The sequence below is a fragment of the Protopterus annectens genome, chromosome 2.part0, assembly GCF_019279795.1.
Source record: "Protopterus annectens isolate FY-2018-M chromosome 2.part0, PAN1.0, whole genome shotgun sequence".
Classification (NCBI taxonomy): Eukaryota; Metazoa; Chordata; order Ceratodontiformes; family Protopteridae; genus Protopterus; species Protopterus annectens.
The window spans coordinates 934,497,737-934,521,088 of NC_056728.1; the positions used below are offsets into that span (position 1 = coordinate 934,497,737).

Sequence of the window (23,352 nt, forward strand, 5' to 3'; positions counted from 1 at the left end):
AGTGATTTCTGACAGCAACTCACATTTAGTACAAGTTAGCAACCAAGCACCAAGCCACAGCACATCTACTCAAAAACCTCATAAGTGGTCCCTCAATCCTATGGTAGCAGAAGAGATATTCCACTGCTGGGGCCAGTCTTACTTTGACTTTTTACTTCCCAGTCCCATAGTAAATCCAGAAGCTACTTCACCCTTATCTCACCACTATATCAGTCATAGAGGTACACTCTAATATGTTCTAGTTTGCCAGTGGCCTCTTGGACTTCTTTACACCTTTCTTCCTTGTCATGCAGTCTGCATTGAGACAGACAAAAACACTTACTTACTACATTATTTACTGCTTGGATTTTGCTTGCCCTTAAACTATTTATCTACCTACTGGATTATTTACTGCTTGGATTTTTGCCTGTCATTAAACTTTTTATCTTCATTGGAATACAGGACTACTGAATTGTTTTGTGACTGCTGTGGGATGTTTCAGGTGTGGTGTTTGTTTTACCATATATATATATATATATATATATATATATATATGTGTGTGTGTGTGTGTGTGTGTGTTAAATGCTTTTCATTTCCCCAGCTAAAAAATAAAGAAATAAAAAATAAAATCGGTTTCTATCCCACATAATATTTTTCCTAACAGACACAAAAGGCTCATTTGCTTTAAACATTTCTAACTGGTATTGCTCAGATTTGAAGCTATACCGAACATAAACACTCTCACTGGGGAATACATTTCATGATTAACAACATCAACAGTTAAGATCTATCAGTGTTCCAGTCATCTATTCTCCTGACTCTGCTTTTACTCTTTGTCAAATCTCTTCTAAATAACTTACTTTTTTCATGTTTAAATGAATAGCCTGCAAAAGAAAAACACTTGACTTTAACTTGAACAATAAAATTACATTTTCCCAAATTCTTTTAACAAATATAACACTATTAAAATTCAGTGAGATAATTTTCATTTTCCGGCTGTTTCTCCATCATTTTTGCTACTGAACTTTTCTCCTACTTTCTCTTTTTCTACATGACACCAGGGAAAATTAATCCAAGCATCACTGTCATCTTCTGACTTACCTTTGTTACATTTTGGAATGTCTTATAAACAGTAAACTTCATTTCCAATAGAAACTGTAGATGGACTTTCACTTAGTTTCGCAGAGCAACTCCTGCATACTGTCAATACCCTTAGATGTTTACCCTGTACCTCTGAAACTCTATCACCCTGTGACTTGGAAACACATATGAGTCACATCCTTTTCTTCTGTTATTCCTTTAACTCACTCTTCTGCCCTCTACTTTTCTAAAAAGTAAAGCATCTTATGCATTTCCTGCATTAGAAATAATTTGATTAACGTTTGCTTTCACATACTTGCTGCATTCATCTTTTATAAAGTACTTGGAATTCTGTTTTCCCATGTTGCAGAAACTACACCACATCTTTTTGTAATGATCCTCACTTGACCTGTTCTATACTAAGTGTGTGTGTGTGTGTGTGTGTGTGTGTGTGTGTGTGTGTGTGTGTGTGTGTGTGTGTGTGTGTGTTCACTCGCATGTATGATGGTATGAGATAGCTCACTACTAGCTCAACATTTGCTGCAATGATGTACATTGGCCAGCTATTTGAATGCGCATATATATGTGTGTATGTGTTGTGTTTGAGGAGTACAAAATGTTATGATACATACTAATGGATGAGTTGCATACTTTATTTGGAAGCAATACATCAAATAAATAGTAAGACGAAAATACAATAATCAGCATATTCACTTTGTTTTATTTTTCAGTTGTTTGTGACTGTAGTCATGGAATAATTGTGGATACTAGCTGTAAACCACTGCAAAGATGTGTCACATTTCCTCCAGAAAACTGTTTACTTGAAATAACTTTGTGTAGTACTTTAAAAAAGAAAAACAGAAATATTTTCAAGGCTGTAAATACTTTTATAAAATGAAACGACCAAAAGAGAAAAATTAAAATAAAATGACAACTGACTACGAACTATGAACAAACATACGTTTATTAAAAGACTTGGCACCTCGGCCAAAAGCCTTCTAAGAGTAAAATACACATAGCGCATAACCATTTAAATACTTACTATGCCCCAATTAAGCAATTAATTGATTAAATAACATATTTCCAATTACACTCTTTATTAAGACCATTTCTTACAAGCAAAAGTGCCCATATTTAGGGAAACATTATCAGATAAGGTGGACTCTGGTGGTAAAAATTATGTATCACCATGTCCGCCAAATTTTTGCCTCTTCTATACGATATATTTAAATAATTCTGAAGTATATTTGTTAAACCCTTGTCCCTAAACAACATACACCAATGATGTTTCACTTCTTTAACTACTTGTTCAGTCAGAACATTGTATATTGTAGCAAAACACATTCCCTTCCTGTTACTATTATTACGTTTATATTGATTCCTTACAACACTTGTCTCAGAAGGTAAATAACAAGTATTCCTACTCAAGGTAGGAGTACCAAAACATTTTTCCAAAACTTTTAGCCTAGAATCCAGTACCATCTCTCCGTCATATCCTTTTCTGATAAACATATCTGTCATATTTTGTATTTCTTTTTCAAAACTACTATCTAAACTACATAACTTATTCATTTGCAAAAATTCATTATACGGTAACATAAGACATTAAATGTCGGGGATGGCAGTTTGTACCATACAAAAACAAGTTACCATTATTCTGTTTTCTATGTATAGTAGTACAAAGACCGCCACCTATATTGCCTAATAGGTCAATATCTAAAAAAGTTACCTGTATTCCATCAAATTCTACCCAAAATTATTCACCTGTATATCCTGTATGAAAGGTTGAGCTTCATTAATGTCACCATCACACAGGAAAATTAAATCATCAATATATCTGAAATATTTGACTACATGTGACTTAAAAAAGAATGGCTATATATATGGTCAATCTCAAACTTACCCATCATAATATTAGCAGAGATGGGGCAAAAGCTGCCCCCATGGCTGTACCCTGTAACTGATGAAAAATCTCTCCATTAAATACAAAATAATTATTCTTAAGACAAAAAACAACTAATTCTACAAAATAATGTGACATAGGAGTGTCACCTAAAAAATAAAATAAGTCTTGAATTCCTATATCATGTTTGATATTAGCATAGAGACTTTTTACATCCAAGCTCATCCAATACATAGTACCCTTCCAAACTATACCTCTGTTACTATCTAAACAGTCCTGACTATCCCTTATATATGAGGGAGTCTTAATTACATATGGTTTCAAAAATTCATGTAAGAAAATACACATATTTTAAAAAAAAATACTTTTCAGCAGAAACAATAGGTTGGCCAGTCATGTTATCAATACCTTTGTGTGTCTTAGGCAGACAATAAAATAGTACAATGCGTGTATTAACAGTGCTAAATTTTTTATCTAAATCAGATTTAGCAAAATATCCCAGACGTAAACCTTTCTTTAACGAGATAAGATATTCCTCCATTGCTGTATAATACCTATTCATATCACATTTTTCATAAACATCAGTATTATTCAAATGTGAATATCAAATCCCAGCATATTGTGCATGATTCATAATCACAATTTGATTATCTTTATCAGCTGGTTTTACCACCACCCTCCAGTCCTCACATAACTTCTTAAATGCAGACCATTGTTCTTTGTTTAAATTATATTGTATATTTATGGCTCAGTACTAGCTCAACATTTGCTGCAATGATGTACATTGGCCAGCTATTTGAATGCACATATATATGTGTATGTGTTGTGTTTGGGGAGTACAAAATGTTATGATACATACTAATGGATGAGTTGCATACTTTATTTGGAAGCAATACATTAAATAAACAGTAAGACGAAAATACAATAATCAACATATTCACTTTGTTTTATTTTTCAGTTGTTTGTGACTATAGTCATGACTGTGGGTACTAGTTGTAAACCACTGCAAAGATGTGTCCCATTTTCTCCAAAAAACTGTTTATTTGAAATACCTTTGTGTAGTACTTTAAAAAAGAAAAACAGATAAATATTTTCAAAGCTGTAAAATAGTTTTATGTTTAATCTAATTTACAGAAATATTGTCAGATTTTACAAAGAAGAGAGAATACAAGCCAGAGAGAAATGATGGGTGATACACTTCCCCTTCAAGTGGTCTAACACAGGCAACAAGAAAGCAGCACAGTTCAGCATTTCCAGACAAACACACAATCTGGTTAAAAAAAAAAAAAAAAAAAAAAGTATCTTATAAAGAGGTTGGGAGGGTGGCCTAATGGTTAAGGTGTTTGCCTTACAAACACAAGGTGCAGGGTTTGAGTCTCACAAGGGATAATTGGCTAAGCTTAAAATGACTCGCGAGGGCAGTTAGCTTAGTACTAACCTATGAACCTTATATTTAACACAAGACACACATGGAAGAGCAATTCACCAATAGCGTCATCACACACACCAAAACTTCAAAGGTTAAAGAAAAAAAGCTGAATTCAGGTATGGAAGCTTAACTGAAGATCAACATTCATAAGGCTGAATCCTGTTATCAGTGAACTGTGATGGATGAGTATACAAAACCTCAGTCATATTATGTGCTTGGAATCTAATAACAATCATAATACAGATGGAGGCATGCCACAAAAGGCCTGAAACTGTGTTCAGCATCTCATCAGTCAAGAAATGATCCCTCACAAGGTCTGTCGAAAAACTGAACATCTGCTGATGTTTCAACACACAAACAGCTGGTACCTACAAACTGTGGACAAGCATTGCCTCTCCACTCATCAGAGAACAGAACAAAACATACTTTTAGAATTTTTTTGGCAGATGCCTGCGGGTAAGCTGTGTGTCTAAAGTACACTTGCTGGAGACCATGATATTACATGGCTAATGGTGAAATGTCTTGCTCATAAGATTGGGAAATTGACAGGAAGGCTAAGAATGTCCCTGGATCATTGTGATATGCGTATTTCTCTGATACAGTAGGGAAGAGGGGAACTCTACAAACATTAATTGGAAAATAGGGTATAAAATTTATGTTCCTTCACTTGCCTTTCAGTAGTAGTTGACATGGTTTTGATATTTCTTTTCTCCAGCTTTGTAACTGGTTTGGATCATCTTTTTCAGCTTCCATATTTCGATTTAAAGCTGATATTGTCTTGCATGAAAAAAGACCAGCAATGAAGGCAAGAACATATGGGTTGTATTTATTTACATTTTCTTATGGGGATGTAACTGTTATCCAAGCAGAATCTAGCATTCAAATGTGATATTTGATATTCCATAGTGACAGGGTTTACTGACAAGGCAGTCGGCAATTTCTAACAATGTAAAGCAAAAATAGCACTTATTTTACTTACTTTTTATTAAATAAAACATTTATGTGAGATAAGAGTATACAGTTTTTCATTACATACAACGTACTGCCCTGGAAAAACATTTATCACACCATACAGAGAAAGAGAGAAAGGATTTTCCTTGGAAATGCCTGAAAAATTACAGGCATTACCAATGTTAAGTTGGCTGTGGTTCTCATAAGGTACTATCTATAGACTGCCCCACTGTCACAGTGAAACTGTGCAACATCTCAGCCACTGTGCAAACTTCAGAGGACAGGAAGACTTATGCAGGCAATAATGCAGTAGCCTAAAACAGTTGAAGGAGCACATAATTGCAAAGTTACAGGCAGTAAGTAGAAACACAGTTATTCTGATTCAGTTTGGGAAAAGAATAAACGCAAGCATGCATGGCATCTTTCTGTGGGTGATAACCTATTACAAAGGATAAGTGTGTGAGGAGTTTACATTTCATATGCATTTGAACCCAAAGAAGTGCAGCACAACAAGAACAAACCAGAAAGTACAGTTATGTACATTTACCATAAATGTCGATGTTTGAGTATATTCACTGTTCCAGCCATCACCTGTGGGTTATCCCTGCTGTGGTAGCCCTCGGCCAGCCCGAATACCAAAATCATTTTTTTTTGCGTCAGCTGCTGTCGCTTGCTGCCTGACATCAGGTCGTCAGTGCTATAAAGGAAGTCAGCCGACGCCATTATATCAGTTTTTTTTGCCCTAACCAGTCAGAGGCCCAAGTAAATATGGTAAAGTGGTCCTGGTGGCTAAAAGACACCGTTAGAAACTTATGTCTCCCTAAAGAAGATATAAGGGGGAAGGAGGGTGGGAAACCAGGACTGCAACAGAGAACACACACAAACACCTGCACTTATGGTAAGTGTACGCAACTGTACTATGTTCTTCATGTTTCACTGTTGCAGTCATCACCTGTGGGAGGATTCCAAAAACTGAGGAGAGGGGTGGTAGGATTAGTAAGAGACCTAGGATGGGTCAGCATGCCCTGCAGAACTGCAGAGGCAAACCCTGTCCTAGCCTTAGAAAATAGAGGTAGATGGTAATTCTTGGTAAGAGTATGGACAGAAGTCCAGGTGGCAGCTTCCAGGATGTCCCTGGTGGGAACTCCTCTGAGGAATCCAGTAGAAGTGGAGGCTCCCTTAGTAGAATGGGTTTGAATAGAGTTAGGGGGGAGGTTTCCCATGCAATCTGTAGCAGAAATGGATACAGTGTGATATCCATTTGGAAATGGTTTGTTTGGAAATGGGCTTCCCTTCTGCCTCTGGGGCAAAGCTGACAAGTAGTTGGTCTGTTTTCCTGAAGGGTTTAGTATGGTCCAGACAGTATCTGAGCTGTCTGTGCATGTCTAGTGAGTGCAGAATTCTTCCCCCCTTGTCTTGAGGGTTAGGAAAGAAGATGGGTAGATGTATGGTCTGGTTGAGAGTTACACTAGATACCACCTTGAGCATAAAGGAGGGATTAGTCCTCAGGGAGACCATGTCTGCATGGAAGATGATGAAGGGCTCAATGGCCATCAGTGCCTGAAGTTCTGAAACCCTTATGGCTGAGGTGATAGCTAGGAGAAAAGCAGTCTTCCAGGAGAGGTTACTTAGTTCTGCTGAAGCAGCAGGTTCGAAGGGTGGTAAAGTTAGTTTTTTTCAAAACCTAATTCAGGTCCCAGGCTGGAGTGGGTGGCCTTCTGGGAGGTCTGATATTAGAAGCCCCTCTAAGGAATTGTTTAATCAAAGGATGGCAGAACAGGGGCTGTTCTGTATCAAAATGAGCTGAAATGGCTGAGGTGTGGATTTTAATAGAGGAGAAGGCGAGGCCACTATTAAGTAGCTCTGCTAGGTAGTCCAGGATAAGAGGGATGGAAGGTTGTGAGGTATTGCCCCCTCTGAACTGGGTCCAGGAGCAGAATCTTTTCCATTTTCCTACATAAGATTTTCTGGTGCTGGGCCTTCTGGCCTCTGTGTTAATGTCTAAGACCTGTTTGATTAACAGGGGCCCCTTGTTTGCCTTTAGAGTATTACTCATGCTGATAGTTTGAGAGTCTGCAAGTCTGGGTGCAGCATCCCCCCACCTGAGTTAAGAGGTCTGAGATCAGGGGAAGTTGCCTGGGAGGCTGTAAGGTCAGGCTGTGCAGTAAGGGGTACCAATCTTGTTTGGGCCAATCTGGAGCAATGAGAATGCCCTTTGGTCTCTCCTCCCTTATTCTGATCAGTACCTTGGGAATAAGAGGCAGAGGAGTGAATGCGTACACAATGAGGGTGTTCCAGGGGAAGGGCAAGGCCTCCACCTTCCACGATAGGTGGTGATACTCCCTGGTACAGAATTTTTCAGCTGCTGGCTGAGATGTGAAGCAAAGAAATCCATCTCCGGAGTCCCCCACACCTGAGTGATTTGTAAAAAGATTTTTCTGTAGAGCTGCCATCCGTGGGGGTCCAGTAAGTTTCTGCTTAAGTAGTCTGCCAGGGTGTAGTTGATCCCTGGTAGGTATTGGGCTATCAGGTGTAGTTCCATGGAAGAGGCTGTCAACCAGAGGTTCATGGCTAGCCTGCACAGAGGGTAGGATTGGATCTCTCTCTGTTGGTTTATGTACCACATTACTGTGGTGTTGTCTGTTTTGATAAGGAGAACCCATGGCTAGAGATGGAGTTTGAAGGATGTCAGGGCCTTTTCTACTGCCATCATTTCCTTCTGGTTGATATGTAAGGGAAGGTGCTGGGCATCCCAAAGACCTTGGGTGCACCTGCCTTCTAGGTGAGCACCCTAAGCTATGTCTGAGGCATTGATGGTAATGGTCTGCCCGGTTGGGAGGAGGGTGAAGGAAAGACCCTTGTTCTAGGCACCGGACCCTGCCCACCAGAGAAACGTGGCCCTTATACAGGTGATCAGAGGTAGAGAGGTCTTTAGAGGTTGAGAGTGCTGACACCAAAGATTCTTTAGGCATTACTGAAGTTTTCTCATGTGAAGCCTGGCCAGAGATATTAGAAGGATGCAAGATACTATGTATCTCAAGGCTTGCAGGAACTTCCTCGCAGTGAGTTGACTTCTGGAAGCCAGCTGGGTAAAAGACAGAGGCAGGAAGCTCTGCTTTCCTGGGGATAGGAAGGCCATTTGGGATGCTGTGTCCAGCAGTGCTCCCAAGAAAATGATCTTCCTGGAGGGTGTTTGCCTTGATTTCTTCTCATTGATGGTGTACCCTAAGGAGGTTAGGAGGGCTTTGACAAAGAGGAGATAATTGAGGAGCTTTTCTTTGCAATCAGCCTGAATGAGGCAGTCGTCCAGATAAGGGTAAATTTGTATATTTTTCTGTCTGCAAAATGCTATGGCCGGGGATAAGCATTTGATGAATACCCTGGGAGCAGTAGAAAAGCCAAAGGGTAGCACAGAGAACTGAAAGTGTTGTGAGCCTGCTCTGAAGTGAAGGAATTTCCTGCAGGATTCCCTTATGGGGATGTAGAGGTAGGTATCTTTTAGACCTAGGTTAACTAATCAGGCATTTTTTGTCAGCATAGGCAGTAGCTGCTGCAAAGCTATCATTGTGAATTTGGGGACCACCAGGAAGGTGTTCAGAATGGATAGATCAAGGATGGGGTGCCAAGTTCCCTCTTTTCTGGGAACAAGAAATAGTCTGGAATAAACCCCTTTGCCTGTTTGATCTGAGGGGACAGGTTCTACTGCCCCTTGGGATATGAGAGTTTGGACTTGTTTCAATGCCTCTACCCACTGATTTGGAGGTAAGTCTGGGTACCCTCTTGGAATTGGGAGTTCATTGAAGAAGAATTTGTATCCCTGAAAAGTGATCTTTAAGACCCATTGGTCCTTTGTTACAGAAAGCCAATTTTCTTTGCAGAGGGAGAGCCTTCCTCCTAGTTTCTGGTGAGTGAAAAGAGGGCAGAGGGGGGAGAGTTTATCATTGATAGTTTTTGCCATAGAGGGATGGCTTAGAACTCCCTGCCTTTGGAGTGGAAGTGGTCCTCTGGTTCTCTGCTGTCCCTGGGATAGGAGTCTGGTTGGTTTGTCCCTGCAGGGCTTACCTTGCCCCTCTCTGCTAGGTGCATGAAAGGACCAGTGTTTTGAGGGAAAATTCCTGCTGAACCTCGGAGGTTGTACCTGAAGGAAATCTTTTACTGTATGCATAGATTTTGCTTTGTCTTCTATCTTTTTAAGCACCTCTTCTGCTTTTACTCCAAACAAGTGGTCCTTATCCAAGGGTGCATCAAGTAATTTAGATTTGACATGATCAGGGAGAGGTTGTTCCTTCAACCATGCATGTCTCCTAATGACAGATCCTGACACTGCTGCCCTGCTTGAGGCTTCTAGGGCATCATATCCACAGTGTAATGAGTGTTTGGCCACTTGACAAGTGGAGTGCAGTAAATCTGCTAACTCTTTCGAACTGGCTCAGTCAGGAAAGGTTGAAATCTCTTGTTTTAATAGTTCCAAAGTGTGTTGTTGATATTTTAACATGTGTAACTGACAGCTGAGTGCTCTAATAGCCAAGGTTGCGGAGGTGTATACTTTTTTACCCCATCTGTCCAGAACTCTGGAGTCCTTGTCAGAAGGAATAGGATTCTTTGCAGAACTAGCCTTAGCTCCTTTTGGTCCCTGTGTAATGACCTCTAGGTCTGCAGCAGGATTTCTGTACAGGTAGTTGTGAGAATCCAGTACTCTGTAATACCTGTCAGGTTTACTGGGAGCAGGTGGGAGGGCATCAGGAGCTAATCTGGATTCATGGAAGACATCATCAACCACCTCTAAGATTGGAGGAATGGCCAAGGGTCTGTGCTGCGGCAGGTCTAGAAACTCTCTTATTCTTTTCTTAGACTGAGGGAAGTCCTGGAATTCCCAGTGGAAATGTTCCCTGAGGGTGTGAAGGGTTTCCCCAAAGGAAAGATCTTCTAGTGGGGAGTCAGAAGGAATGGATTCCTCTGCATCTGAATCCTCATAAGCAGTCAGAGGTTGTTGTTCCTCTTCAAAATCTGAATAATCAGACTCCTCAGAATCCTGTTCTGTCAGTATTTCAGGAGAAAGGTCTCTTTTCCTTTAAGAAGGTGTGGCCTGACTACGCCTGATAAGGGTGATAAGATCCTCTGCAATTTTAAGCATTTGAGCTTGGGGTGGTGTAGCAGGAGTAAAATGGTGGCTAGAGGTAGTTTTCCTAGGAGTGGCCTTGCCTCTAGGCCTAAGAGTATCCATCGGTCTGAAAGAAATGGTAGTCGGAGTAGAAGACGATGTTTTTTTGTCTAGATTCGGTAGTGCAAAAAACCTCCACAGAAGCTGGTGCCTACATCATGGCTCATGACCTAACCAAGGCAGAGACAACTAAAGGCTAGGAAGATGAAGAAGATTTCTGCGACATACGAAAGTGTCTCAGTAGAAGCCTGCGAAGGTATCAAATTGGGCATCAGGGGCTGCAAAGGCACCTCACTGAATTCCAGAGAACTGAAGGCCTGCTTAGCGGTAGAGTCGTCGGAAGGCTCAGCCTTGTATGGTCTGCCTCTACCTTTATCCTTACATTTTTTCAGAATTTGTATGGATTGTTGGCTAACGGACACCATTTCAGAATGCGAAGATGGAAGACGAAAATACCTGGCTACAATAAGAGCTCTACAATGACTGGTTCTCAAAAGAGGACCTGCTTAGTGGTAGAGTTGTCGGAAGGCTTAGCCTTGTGTGGTCTGTCTCTATCTTTATCCTTACATTTTTTCAGAATGTCTATGGATTGCTGGCTGACAGACTCCATTTCGGAATGCGAAGATGGAAGATGAAAATACCTGGCTACAATAAGAGCTCTACGATGACTGGTTCTCACATTAAAGAGGGCACAGAACTGGCAACGGGAGATGCCGTGGTCTGGGCCTAAACAAGTGATGCAGTATGAATGGAAGTCTCAGTGTGGTATTTTCTTTCCATAGGCAAGACAATTGTTAACTTTTTTGGACATCGGTTAGTGCAAGAAAAAAGGATCCCCAGTGGGGTACTTAGCTTTAGACGCTTTCAGCTGTAATTCAAACTCTGGTAGTGACCAACGGCACACTTGTGAACTGCTTCTACTATGGGCTCCACAGCAAGAAAGACCGGGGTAATGGTGTCGGCTACCTTCCTTTATAGCACTGACGACCTGACTTCAGGCAGCCAGTGACAGCAGCCAATGCAGAATGACATTGAGTCTGGTATTCAGGCTGGCCGAGGGCTACCACAGTAGGGATAACCCACAGGTGATGACTGCAACAGTGAAACACGAAGAACATCCATAGCTAGGTCATCTGGCATACTCAGCAGATCCCCAGACTGGTGAAACTCTTCTCAAAAAAACCTAAAGAGCAAAAAAACAAGTTTTTCTCTGCTTCTGCAACTGTAGCAAGATGCTTGCTAAAACTAAAACTGTAACAAGTAACTTGCTACAGTTACTACCATTCTCTCACCTCATGGTAAGCACATCAGCCAAGCTATAAATGCAGAATTGCTATTCATAAATCAGTGCTGGTACTGCAATAGCACACCATAGGTACCTGATGGTCACACCCTTGAGAACGCAGCACAATTACGATTCTGAACCAAACCTGCAAAGGTAGGGGCTAAGGAAAAAGCATCATGCACATGAATACATTACAGAGAAACACAAGTTGTCTGATTCTTCACCTGGAATATTAAGGATTTGTTAATAAGCTGTTTCCTGTGGTCCAGTGGTGCAAGGTTTGAGTCCCTCAGCCTGCAACGACTAACTGTGACTCTGAGCAAGTCACTTAATCAAACACCGCTCCCAGGCTGAGTCTGAAAAAGTTACATGGAGATCAGTGCTCTACCCCCCAAAAAAATCAAAAGGAAATAAATAAATAGTATAATTGGTAATCCAGAATGACAGGATGATACTGACGGTTCACTATATAGGGTGCCCAGTGCAAGAGAGTACATTGCTAAAGGAACAAGAAGCACTTATAAGAGTGCAGTGCAGAAAAAAAAAACTGCTACCAAAAGAATGCAGTACTGTAACAAAAGCTGATACGGGATACTAAGCACAAGTGAATACAGTGCTACAGACAGAGCTGTAACTAGGCTTGAGTGAAGGGAATGTCTATTTCAGTTGTAAGCAGGTACAGACCAAAACTGCATTTGCAGTTACAGCTGAAGCACTACAGTCCTCAATGTGTGTGGCGATTCAACTGCAACAAGCTGCTATTATACCATCAAAAGACAACTTTAAGAAAAATGTTTGGCTTGCCTACTCAATTTTGAATTGAGAGGAAAGTACAGTTTTGTACCTACCATAAATATAGATGTTCGAGTGTATACACTGCTGCAGTCATTACATTTGGGTTATCCTGCCGTCAGGCGGTTCCCCAGTTGGCCTGTGTTCCAAAGTCTTGGTCCAGCGTCGGTTGCCGTCACTTCCTCCCTGACGTCAGTGCGACAGGGGTATATAAGATGCAGCCGATGCGATTTTCTTCAGTTTTTCTTGCCCCAGATGTCAGGTGCCCACAAATAGGTAGGCAATTCAAATTGCTAATAAAACATAAGTAAGACAAGCAAACAACAACTTTCTGTTACCAGCAAATACTCCCCATAGGTAGTAAGGGTAGAAGACATAGGTACGCACCAGCAAGTAAGAGGGGAAGGAGGGAGGGCAACCTGGACTGCAGCAGTGTATACACTCGAACATCTACATTTATGGTAGGTACAAAACTGTACTATGTTCATCGTGTTACACTGCTGCAGTCATTACACTTGGGTAGAATCCCAAAGCTGAGGTAGGGTGGCTGGTACTATAATTCATTTGGGGTGGCTATAAGGCCCTGCAGCACTGCAGAGGTGAAGCCAGCTCTGGATTTGAAGTATAGAGGCAGGTGGTAATGCTTGGTGAAGGTATGCACAGAGCTCCATGTTGCTGCTTCCAAAATATCCTTGGTAGGTACTCCTCTGAGGTAGGCCGTTGAAGTGGCTGTTGCCCTGGTGGAGTGAGATCTAATGCTGGTAGGCACAGGTTTTCCATGGTGTGTATAGCAGAAGTGTATGCAATGTCCTATCCATTTGGAAATAGTCTGTTTTGAAATGGCTTTTCGCTGTGCTTCTGCAGCATATGCTACTAATAATTGCTCAGATTTTCTGAAAGCTTTGGTTTTGTCCAAGTAGAATCATAACTGCCTGTGAATGTCCAAAGAATGCAGTAGTCTCTCCCCTTTATTCTGTGGTTTTGGATAAAAAGTTGGCAAGTGAATAGTTTGGTTCAGAGACACACTTGAAACCACCTTAGGCATAAAAGAAGGGTTAGTTCTTAGAGACACCCTGTCCTGGTGGAAAATAAGGAATGGTTCCACTGTCATTAGTGCCTGCAGTTCTGAAACTCTTCGTGCTGATGTTAGTGCCAGGAGCAGAGCAGTTTTCCAAGAGATATATTTTAATTCTGCTGTGCTAGCTGGCTCAAAAGGAGGTAAGGTTAATTTTTCCAAAACAAAGTTGAGGTCCCAAGTTGGAGTTGGTGCTCTACGGGGTGGTCTTATGTTTTTTTCCCCTCTGAGGTACTGTTTTAGCAAGGGATGAGAGAAAATTGGTGGATCCGTGTTGTAGTGGGCAGAGATGGCAGAGGCGTGTATCTTTATGGATGAAAGGGAAAGGCCTTTGTCCAGCATCTCAGTCAAATATTGTAATATCTGAGGAATGTTTGGCACAAGAGGATCAAGGCTGTGAGCCTGGTTCCAGGCACATAATCTCTTCCATTTATCCAAATAGGCTTTCCTGGCACTGGGCCTTCTGGCCTCCAGGATGACATCCATAACTGTTTTGGAGAGAGGCAGTGTTTGTTTGGCTAAGGTATCTTCCATGCAGCTAGGTTTAAGGTCTTTAGCTGGCTGCGGAGTATCTGATTGTTGTTCAGAGACAGCAGATGTGGTATTTGAGGCAAAATCCAGGGTGGTCCTTGTGCTAGGTTTTTTAAGATTGGGTACCAGTGCTGGTGTGGCCAGTGTGGTGCAATCAGGATCATATTTGACTTCTCTTGCCTGGCTTTTATGAGTACTTTTGGAAGGAGAGGCAAAGGTGGGAAAGCGTATACTTGTAGGTTTTTCCAGTTGAATGAGAGGACATCCACCTTCCATGCTTGTGGATGTTAACTCCTCGTGCAAAATTTCTGTAGCTGGCAATTCTTTGGGGATGCAAACAGATCTATGTCCGGGCTCCACCATTTTTGTGTTATCATTCTGAATATTTGTGGATTCAATTCCCATTCATGGGGATCCATGATATTTCTGCTTAAGTCGTCTGCCAGTGTGTTTTTCTCTCCTGGCAGGAATTGTGCTTGTAGATGAACTTGATAGTTTATGGCTGTGTTCCACAAGGTCATGGCTTGTCTGCAGAGGGGGTAGGAATGGGTGCCCCCTTGCTTGTTTATGTACCACATAACTGTGGTGTTGTCTGTCTTTAGTAGTAGTTGTCCTGGATGTAGCAGGTCCTTGAAAGCTATAAGGGCATTTTGTACAGCTAGCATCTCTTTTTGGTTGATGTGAAGATGCCTTTGTTCTGTGGACCACTTGCCCTGAATACATTTTCCTGCCATGTGTGCTCCCCAGGTGTAATCTGATGCATCTGTTGTCAGTGTTTGCCTGGCCGTGGGTTGAGTAAAAGGCTGACCCTTGTTGAGGTGACAAGCCTGAGCCCACCATCGAAACTCCTTCTGAAGGCAAGGTATTAGTGGTATAACTGTTTCCAAACTTTGACAGTGTTGAGACCATATACTCTTTAGGTACCATTGTAGTTTCCTCATATGCAGTCTGGCATATGGAATTAGTAGTATGCAAGATGCCATGTAGCCCAAGGCCTGCAGAATTTTTCTTGCAGGGAGTTGGGTCTTTGTTGCCATCAGTTGAAAGTATTGAGTCAGTTGTCCTTGTTTGTCTGGCATGAGATAAGCCATCTGGGCCGTTGTGTTCAAGCTGGCACCCAGGAATATTATCTCTTGTGAGGGCACTAGTTTTGATTTCTTTTCATTTACTGCATACCCCAGGCAACTTAATAACTTTTTTACAAATGCCATATGCTTTAGGAGAATGTCTTTGCTCTCTGCTTGAATCAGGCAGTCGTCCAGGTATGGGTAAATTTGAATTCCTTTCTGTCTGCAAAATGGAATTACTGGTGCCAGGCACTTTGTGAAGACCCTGGGCGCAGTAGATAAGCCAAAGGGCAGTGCAGAGAATTGATAGTGCATTGGACCAGCTATGAATCTGAGTTATCTTCTGCAGTTTTGTCTGATAGGGACATGCAGGTATGCCTCCTTGAGGTCCAAGGTCACAAGCCAAGCTTGCTTGCCCAGCATGGGAAGAAGCTGCTGTAATGCCAACATTTTGAATTTCGGAACATCCAGGTAAGTGTTTAGAGAAGAAAGATCCAGAATGGGCCTCCAGGCTTTGTCTTTTCTGGGTACCAGAAAGAGTCTTGAGTAAAATCCTTGTCCTTGTTCCTGTGGAGGTACCTTTTGAATAGCTCCCATGTTCATGAGTGCTGTAATTTGTTTTTGAGCCTCTGCCCACTGATTTGGTGGCAGATTTGGCATTCCTTTTAAACTTGGCAGAGTGTGAAAGTGGAACCTGTAACCTTGAGATACGATATTGAGAACCCTGGTGATCATATGCCAATTGTGATAGAAAAGAGCCAGTTTTCCTCCCAAGGGGGCTGCCAAGAGAGAGATGTTTGGCAGCTGTAGTGGGAAGTCATTGGGACTGTTTTTTGTAAGGTTGGTGTCTGTCTTCCCCTTCTTTCTGGCTTGATGCACCCCAATTGTCGAGGCTTGTAAGGACCTTGTGGCTGTCCTCTACCTCTTGGACATCTGTATCTGCCCCTTTGAAGTCTGTCCGTAACTGGAAAGGACCAATTCTTAGCTGGCCAGTTTCTGCTAAATTGAGGAGGCTGTACCTGTAAGAAATCCTTCACTGTTTGCATAGATTTTGCCTTATCCTCCATTTTCTTTAATACCTCTTCTGCCTTAACTCCAAATAAGACATTCTGCTGCAAAGGTGCATCCAATAATTTTGCTTTAACATGATCTGGTAAAGTCTGCCCTTTTAACCAAGCATGCCTTCTAATGACAGAGCCTGTAACTGCTGCTCTACAGGAGGCATGTAAAGAATCAAAACCACATTGCAAAGTATGTTTTCCCACTTGTTCAGCAGCATGCAATAAATCCTGCATTTCCTTAAAATTAGGAGGATCTGTATCTGAAAGCATTTTTTTGTTTCAACTGAGACATCAAAAATTGCTGATATTTTAGCATGTGAAATTGGAAATTTAAAGCTCTCATTGCTAAAGTTGCAGACGTATATACTTTCTTTCCCCATCTGTCTAATGCTCTGGAGTCTCTGTCAGAGGGAACTGGGTTCTTTGCTGATGAGGCCTTAACCCCTTTGGGTCCCTGAGAAATAGTTTCTGGGTCTGCCACTGGGCTTTTATACAGAAATTTGTGTGAGTCAGGGACTCTGTAATACCTGTCTGGTTTAACTGGAGCTGGAGGTAAGGAATCAGGATTTAAGCTGGATTCAGTATACACATCATCCACAATATCTAACACTGGCGGAATAGCAAGGGGTCTGTGCTGATGCAATAGTAGGAATTCTCTGAGCCTTTTCTTGGATTCTGAGTAATCCTGGCCTTCCCAATGGAAATGCTCCCTCATGGTGTGTAAAGTTTCCCTAAAAGAGTAATCCTCTGGTGGGGAGGCTGATGGAATTGATTCCTCAGCATCAGAATCCTCATAAGGGGGTAAAGAATAACCTAGGTCTGAGGATGAATCTGAGGAAATGGGCACCTGGTCGGATGAGTCATAGTCTGCATCTTGTCTAGGCCTTTTATCAGGTGGGGATGGGACCCCCTGATCAGAGTGATTAGGTCTTCGGTCATTTTGAGCATTTGTTTCTTAGGCATGGAGGCCTGTCCTGGAGACTGTATTTGTTTCTTAGTTTTTAAAGGTGGCTTAGACTTAGAAGAGGGTTTTATGCTTAGCTGAGTAGGCCTGAAGACACCCTCTGAAGCAGCGGGTTGTTCATGTACTCCGGATCCTTCTGCAGGGTCGGTTTCGATAGTCTGTAAAACTTGTGTGTCTGATGGCCCAGCCATCTCCACTAGGCAGTCGGTGGCTGCCTGTGGTTCTGCAGAAGCGGTCGTCAGGGGCTGCGAAGGCACCTCGCTGAAAACCAGAGAACCGGTGACTAGCCTGGAAGAGGCTTCGTTGTCAGTTTTGGGCCTCGGATGTCTGTCTTTGTCTTTGCGCTTTTTATGAATTGCGGTCGTCGGAAGTTCCGACGGCATGGTGTAATTAAAATAAAGTGGAAGTTACGCTAGTCTGTGGTCTCGTATTTTCCAGCCTTGAGCAGTTTTTTTCTTGATTTAATTAAATTTTCTGCCAAAGTAATGTCAGGCAAAATCAAACCGACATTTAATAGTGTGCTTGTTAAACCTAGCACAAAACCGACAACCAGTGATGTCGTGGTCTGGGCCTAGGCATGGGATACAATAAGAATGGAAATCCTTATGAGGTATTTGCTTCCCACAAGAAATACAGTTATTAACTTTTACTGACATCGGTCTGAGGCAAGAAAAAGTTTCCCCAACAGGGTACTTAGCTTTGCAGAAGACTTCGGTTCTGGATTCGGAATGAAAATCTCAGGAGTCGGCTGACCGGCACTTGCAAACTGCTTTTGCTTTGGGCACCGCGTGGCAAGAAAGACTGAAGAAAATGGCGTCGGCTGCATCTTATATACCCCTGTCGCACTGACATCAGGGAGGAAGTGACAGCAACCGACGCCGGACCAAGACTTTGTAACTCAGGCTGACTGGGGAACCGCCTGATGGCAGGATAACCCAAGTATAATGACTGCAGCAGTGTAACACGATGAACATCTACACAGGAAACCAGATGACCTAGCTATAATTCTGGATACAGGAACAATCATTACTAAATACAGGAGAGCAGTACATGGAAACACGCAGATACCACAGGACTGTGCTAGTATGGGATGTGGTGATGATTCGTTTCCTATTGTGTAATCGAAAATTGTAAACGGCGAACGTGTATTGAGTGAACCTGATTGGTCGAAATGTCTAAACGTCGCATGCATAACATGGCAATCGCCATAGGGAATATTTTCCCTTTACTTCAATGCAGTGTGATCTCGGAGTAGGAATATTTAAGTATGTGTGGGTGTGGGGGTGCAGCTCCTCACATGGGGGGCACAGAAGGGCTTGCCCACCTGCCTACAGCGTTTAGGTAAGTATAGTTTTTTATTATTTTTTTAATTATATTTTCGAAATTTCAAATATCGCTCATATGGTGTCGACCATATGGTGTTCGATGTTTGAAACTTTCGAAAATATAATATAGACCCGATGATTCACCAGTCAGGGTATGTAAAACAAGAGAGTCCATAGCTGCAGGAACAAGTGGCACAGACAACAATGCAGTACTCGGAAATAAACAGAGATGGTAGCAGATTTTTTTTTTCAATTAGACCAATAAATCAAACGTTTTAAGGCACTAACATATTGCATATTGCCTGGGCATACCTCTCAACTGTACAGATTTTCACAGAATGTCCAGATTTTTGCCTCATATTTTTGGTCCGGCTTCATAAAATTGTGTTTTTCTGGCAAATTAGTGGCAAATCATTAAAGATTGACGTTGGAAAATAATGACAGACATTTGAGTTTCAGACTTCATACCCTTCAGAAAATTCATGCTAATTCCAAACCTGTTATTCTATCAACTTTCTAAGTTTGTAAGAGCAATATTTAAAAATGTTTCCTCTTTTTGGGCCTTTGTCTCACTTCTATGTCTGAGTTTGTCCATATTTCTTGCTCTAAGAGGTTGAGAGGTATGCATGGAAGTTATTATTAAAGCCCTCTGTTAAAACAAAATGTGAAGCTGCTTTCTTATTTGTTGTTTTTTCAGAAGATAGAGGCAGAGGGATTCTGTCCAAACATTGCTGCATAGTCAGGCACAGCTGTTTAACTAGGAGATACTTGAATGACATTTTTGAAAGGGTGTGTGCTGTGGACCACAGCATACTACTTACTACAAGATATGTTATCAAGAATGAAACTTAGTGCTTTAAGGCTACTTCAGAAATCCACATATCCTTAAATGCAAGGCATCAAGGAAATATATCCTGAGTCCAATGAAATAATTCCTAGTGGTTCAGCTTTAAGCAAAATTTCATGACACCAAATGATCCCTCAATGCGCGCTCATTAAAACAGCAAAAATATGCACAATGCAAATTTTACACTTTGTGGAAACAGTCAGTAAGCTATTTCTAAATTACAAGTAAAAAAAAAAACATAATGTGCTCCAAGCTTTGTCAAGGAGTAGCATATTAAACATTAAAAACTCACAACAAAAGGAAATGAATAATCACAAATCAATTACTCAGAAAAATGATTGCTGTTTAAGGATTCTGGCCATAGAGCCATGTTCTTAAAAATAAAATAAAATAAACATAACTGCACATATCTCAGAACATAGGTCTCAATAGGAAATCCATGCAGATATATATATGAAATAATTCTTATGGTTTCAAGTGCATATTGTCTGCTATTTTGGCATTTACTACCACCACTGAAAGATTTTTTAACACCATCTAGTTTTGTTTAAAGCTAAACCAGTTACAAAGTTTGCTTTCCATAATTTATTTTTAGTATGTGATAAAGGAGTGTATAATATGACTTTACCGTTGCTTTGTTAGCTGTTCCACTTCCTGCTGCAGATTGGCAATCTTATCTCCAAACTCAGACTTGAAGAGCCTGTTTGCCTCTTCGGCTGCTTGTCGGTCCTTCTCTGCTTGTCGTAATCTGGATTTGAGCCACATGAACTTGTGGTAAAATATAAGTCATGGAGGGGAAGTGAAGCAAATTCAGACAAAATTGAAAACACGTGTAGAGTAAGAGTTATGCAAAAAAAATGATTAAGTCTTGAAAAAGACAGGTGAAACAGGCTTCTAGTTTTCACCCCCCCTCCGCCACAAAATCATTTTTTACCTTAAAATACTAATAATGATAAAAACAGTGCATTGCAATTATTAAATGATGTACAAATGTCCTGTTACAGATATTTAGCTTAATGTTTTACTTTCTAATTGTTAATAATTCTTTAAGCGTAAATGGACAACATATAGCAAGATATAACATTTCAGTAGCACAGCACCTGAAATATCACTGTAAGATTGAAGATCTAGAATGTTAGTAATAGCCTGTATTTGATTAGTGACTATGAGCTAGAGGTTTTGCCTGGTTGAGTGTCAAGGTTGCTACAACCTGGAGGATAAGATCCCATTTTGCAACTAACCAGTTTAAGCTAAACGTTTTTTGTTGAGCTGAATGAAATTGTGCACATGTACTTTTCAAGACACTTAACTTTTTCCATACGGCAAAAATGCCAGCTTGCTTTAGATGATATGACTCACTGCAGATTGCTGATGTACGAGTTTGACTTTCTGTATGCCAAACTGTGTATGCTTTATTTGTAAATTATAAATTAATATGACTACAGTATACTTCGGTGCCTGTGATGTTTTGGTAAAGCAGTTTGTCTCTGCTACTCTAGGATAAGCATTTAGCTACAACTGGGCCATCTCTTTGGCAGCTGGAGATAGAAGACCTAAAATGAAAGAAGGTAAGTGGGAAATGGTAAGAACGTACAGCTGTGGAGGGGAACATCTGTCTGCCTGTGGGGTAAAAGTAGGTAATGGAAAACGTGAGAGTACCTGGACATAGTAAAGATATCACTTAGAAAGGAAAGTCAGGAAGAAAACAAAACCGCAAAGGTGTCACAACAGATGAATACAACACTCAGAAAGGGTATACAAAGATATTTGCCAACTCTTTATCCAGATATCATGGGAGGCAGGCATGTTTCCCCTGACAAAAATAATTCATCTGCACACTAACTCTTAAATGCACAATGACAAATCTTCAATAATGCACTTAGATCAGCAAGCCACGTTTCTCTAACTCCAGAAGTGTTTCACACTTATTAAGGCCTATATTAAGGTGAAAGGACACAAAGGCAGTTGAACAACACAAAAAAAAACAAAGAAACACTCCAGAGTATTGAACACCACGAGCACCATGAACCAATTTAATGAACTTCAAAACCAACTCAAAATACAGTATTGTTAAGCACTTTTAGTCCGATAGAATCACCAGATTTCTTCAGACAAGTACAAAAAGCAAGCACCTTGTTAAAAATATAAACCAAGCCACTCCTTCCTATAATATACCCAATCAGATTCTACATACATAGAGATTAATTGTTTGGCATCTGAAATTGGTATCTTGGACAGTGAAATTCAAACTCACATCGACTTTTCTAGATACCTTTATGATTATAAGAGAATTTTCAGCTCCATCGATCAGCAAATGATAAAAAACATGGAAGTGAAAATGAAAAAACTCAACCGGGATTTAACAGATTACAAAAATGGTGCGGCTTGCCCACAACCCCGCCTCCCCCAATTCAAAGGAGTGCTATAGGGCAGCCGATTGTAACTGCCAGTCCTGATAGTAGAGTAGTTGTAAATGAAACGGCTTCACCAGCACTCGATCAGTGTTCAAATAATATGAATGCCGTCAGAAACCGGGCGGCAGGAGCATCTAACATTAACACAAATAATAATCGAGGTAATGTAAACTGTCAGCAGCTAAATGAGCAGCAGGTTTTTCAGCAGGAGACAAATCGGAATCACCAGAGGGTTTACAATACTAGGGGGGCGAACAAAAACTACAGCAACCACAATACCAACAGGAAGAAGAGGTAATGAACCCTAATGGACGCGAAAAAAAACAAGGAAAACTTTGAAAAGCTAGTCAACAATACAGGTGACTTTAATATTTTCAACTTTTCTAGTTTTGAAATAGACTCATTGTTGGTTGAACTGTTTGTTAAGGGCCTTAAGTTTGTTCGAATGGCCCAGTTTAACTTACCAGGGACATTAATTGACTGAAAAATGTACATATGTAAAATTAATTTGAACTTATGTATGGTAACAGTAATATGGAAAGTAATGATTTGAGAGTGTTGAGTACTTACAACCCTCCTGTACATCCCTGTTTATTAATTTTTGAAACTTTGTGTGAATTGGAATTAAGGGACTTGTTTAAAAAGGATGAGTGGGGAGAACAGCCAAACGTCAGTCATCAGAAATGTTTGGCTTTGAATAATTTGAGATCTTTACCCCTCTGAATGTCAAAACCTGACAAGGGAGGGGGTTTAATTATAATGGATATCTCTGATTATAATGTAAGAATGAAAAAAGTGTTAGATAGTTCTATTTATAGAAAAGCAAGTATCAAAGAAGTGAACAGGGCTTATAGAGATATCAGGTCTTATTTGGATGATATGCTTATTGAAGGCCTGACAGACAAACCCACTTTTGATTATTTAACTGTTTTAACACCCAGGGTTCCATCACTGTTTGGGGTACCTAAGTTGCATAAATGTACTACTGATCCACAGATGAGGGTGTTAGCTGATGCTAGGCAGTCTATTAATTATGCTAATGAGAAATATGTAGATAACATTTTGAAGACGTATGTCCTTAAAGAAGGGCAAATATGCAAACTCTTGGTCGCTTTTAGCCGCCATTAATTCCATGACTTTTGAGAAAGAAGTTCATTTTTTAACTGTTGATGTAGTGGACTTGTACTTTTCTATACCTCACAATACGGGTATTGAGTGGGTAGTTGAAAGGATGAGGTACCATGGGGCTCCGGACAGAGAAATTAAAATAGTCAAAGAACTTTTGGACCTCATCCAGAGCAAAAACTTTATGTTTGATGGTGAAATTTATTTACAGCAGGTGGGAGTAGTAATGGTCTCCCCTTGTGGGGCCAGTGTGGCTAATTTAACGATGGCCAACTGGGAAGCCCATTATGTATTCAACAATTGCAAGATTATGCAGAATATCTGTTTTTACACAAGGTTTTTGGATGATGTGTTTATCCTTTT

The 23,352-nt window shown here is 40.8% G+C and overlaps 1 protein-coding gene across 5 annotated transcripts in view; it reads right to left on the minus strand.

The window, feature by feature from the left end:
• The window catches only part of LOC122793310 (protein RUFY3-like), a 1,534,975-nt gene that overhangs the window by 507,433 nt on the left and 1,004,190 nt on the right, over positions 1–23,352 (minus strand). For 3 of the 5 annotated variants that reach the window (XM_044061194.1, XR_006363464.1, XR_006363462.1), the window contains one exon: positions 20,079–20,198. The exons of the other annotated variants lie outside the window; for them this stretch is intronic. In XM_044061194.1, coding sequence (XP_043917129.1) covers positions 20,079–20,198 — 120 coding nt within the window. The remainder of the gene's footprint in view (positions 1–20,078; positions 20,199–23,352) is intronic. 5 annotated transcript variants of the gene reach the window in all.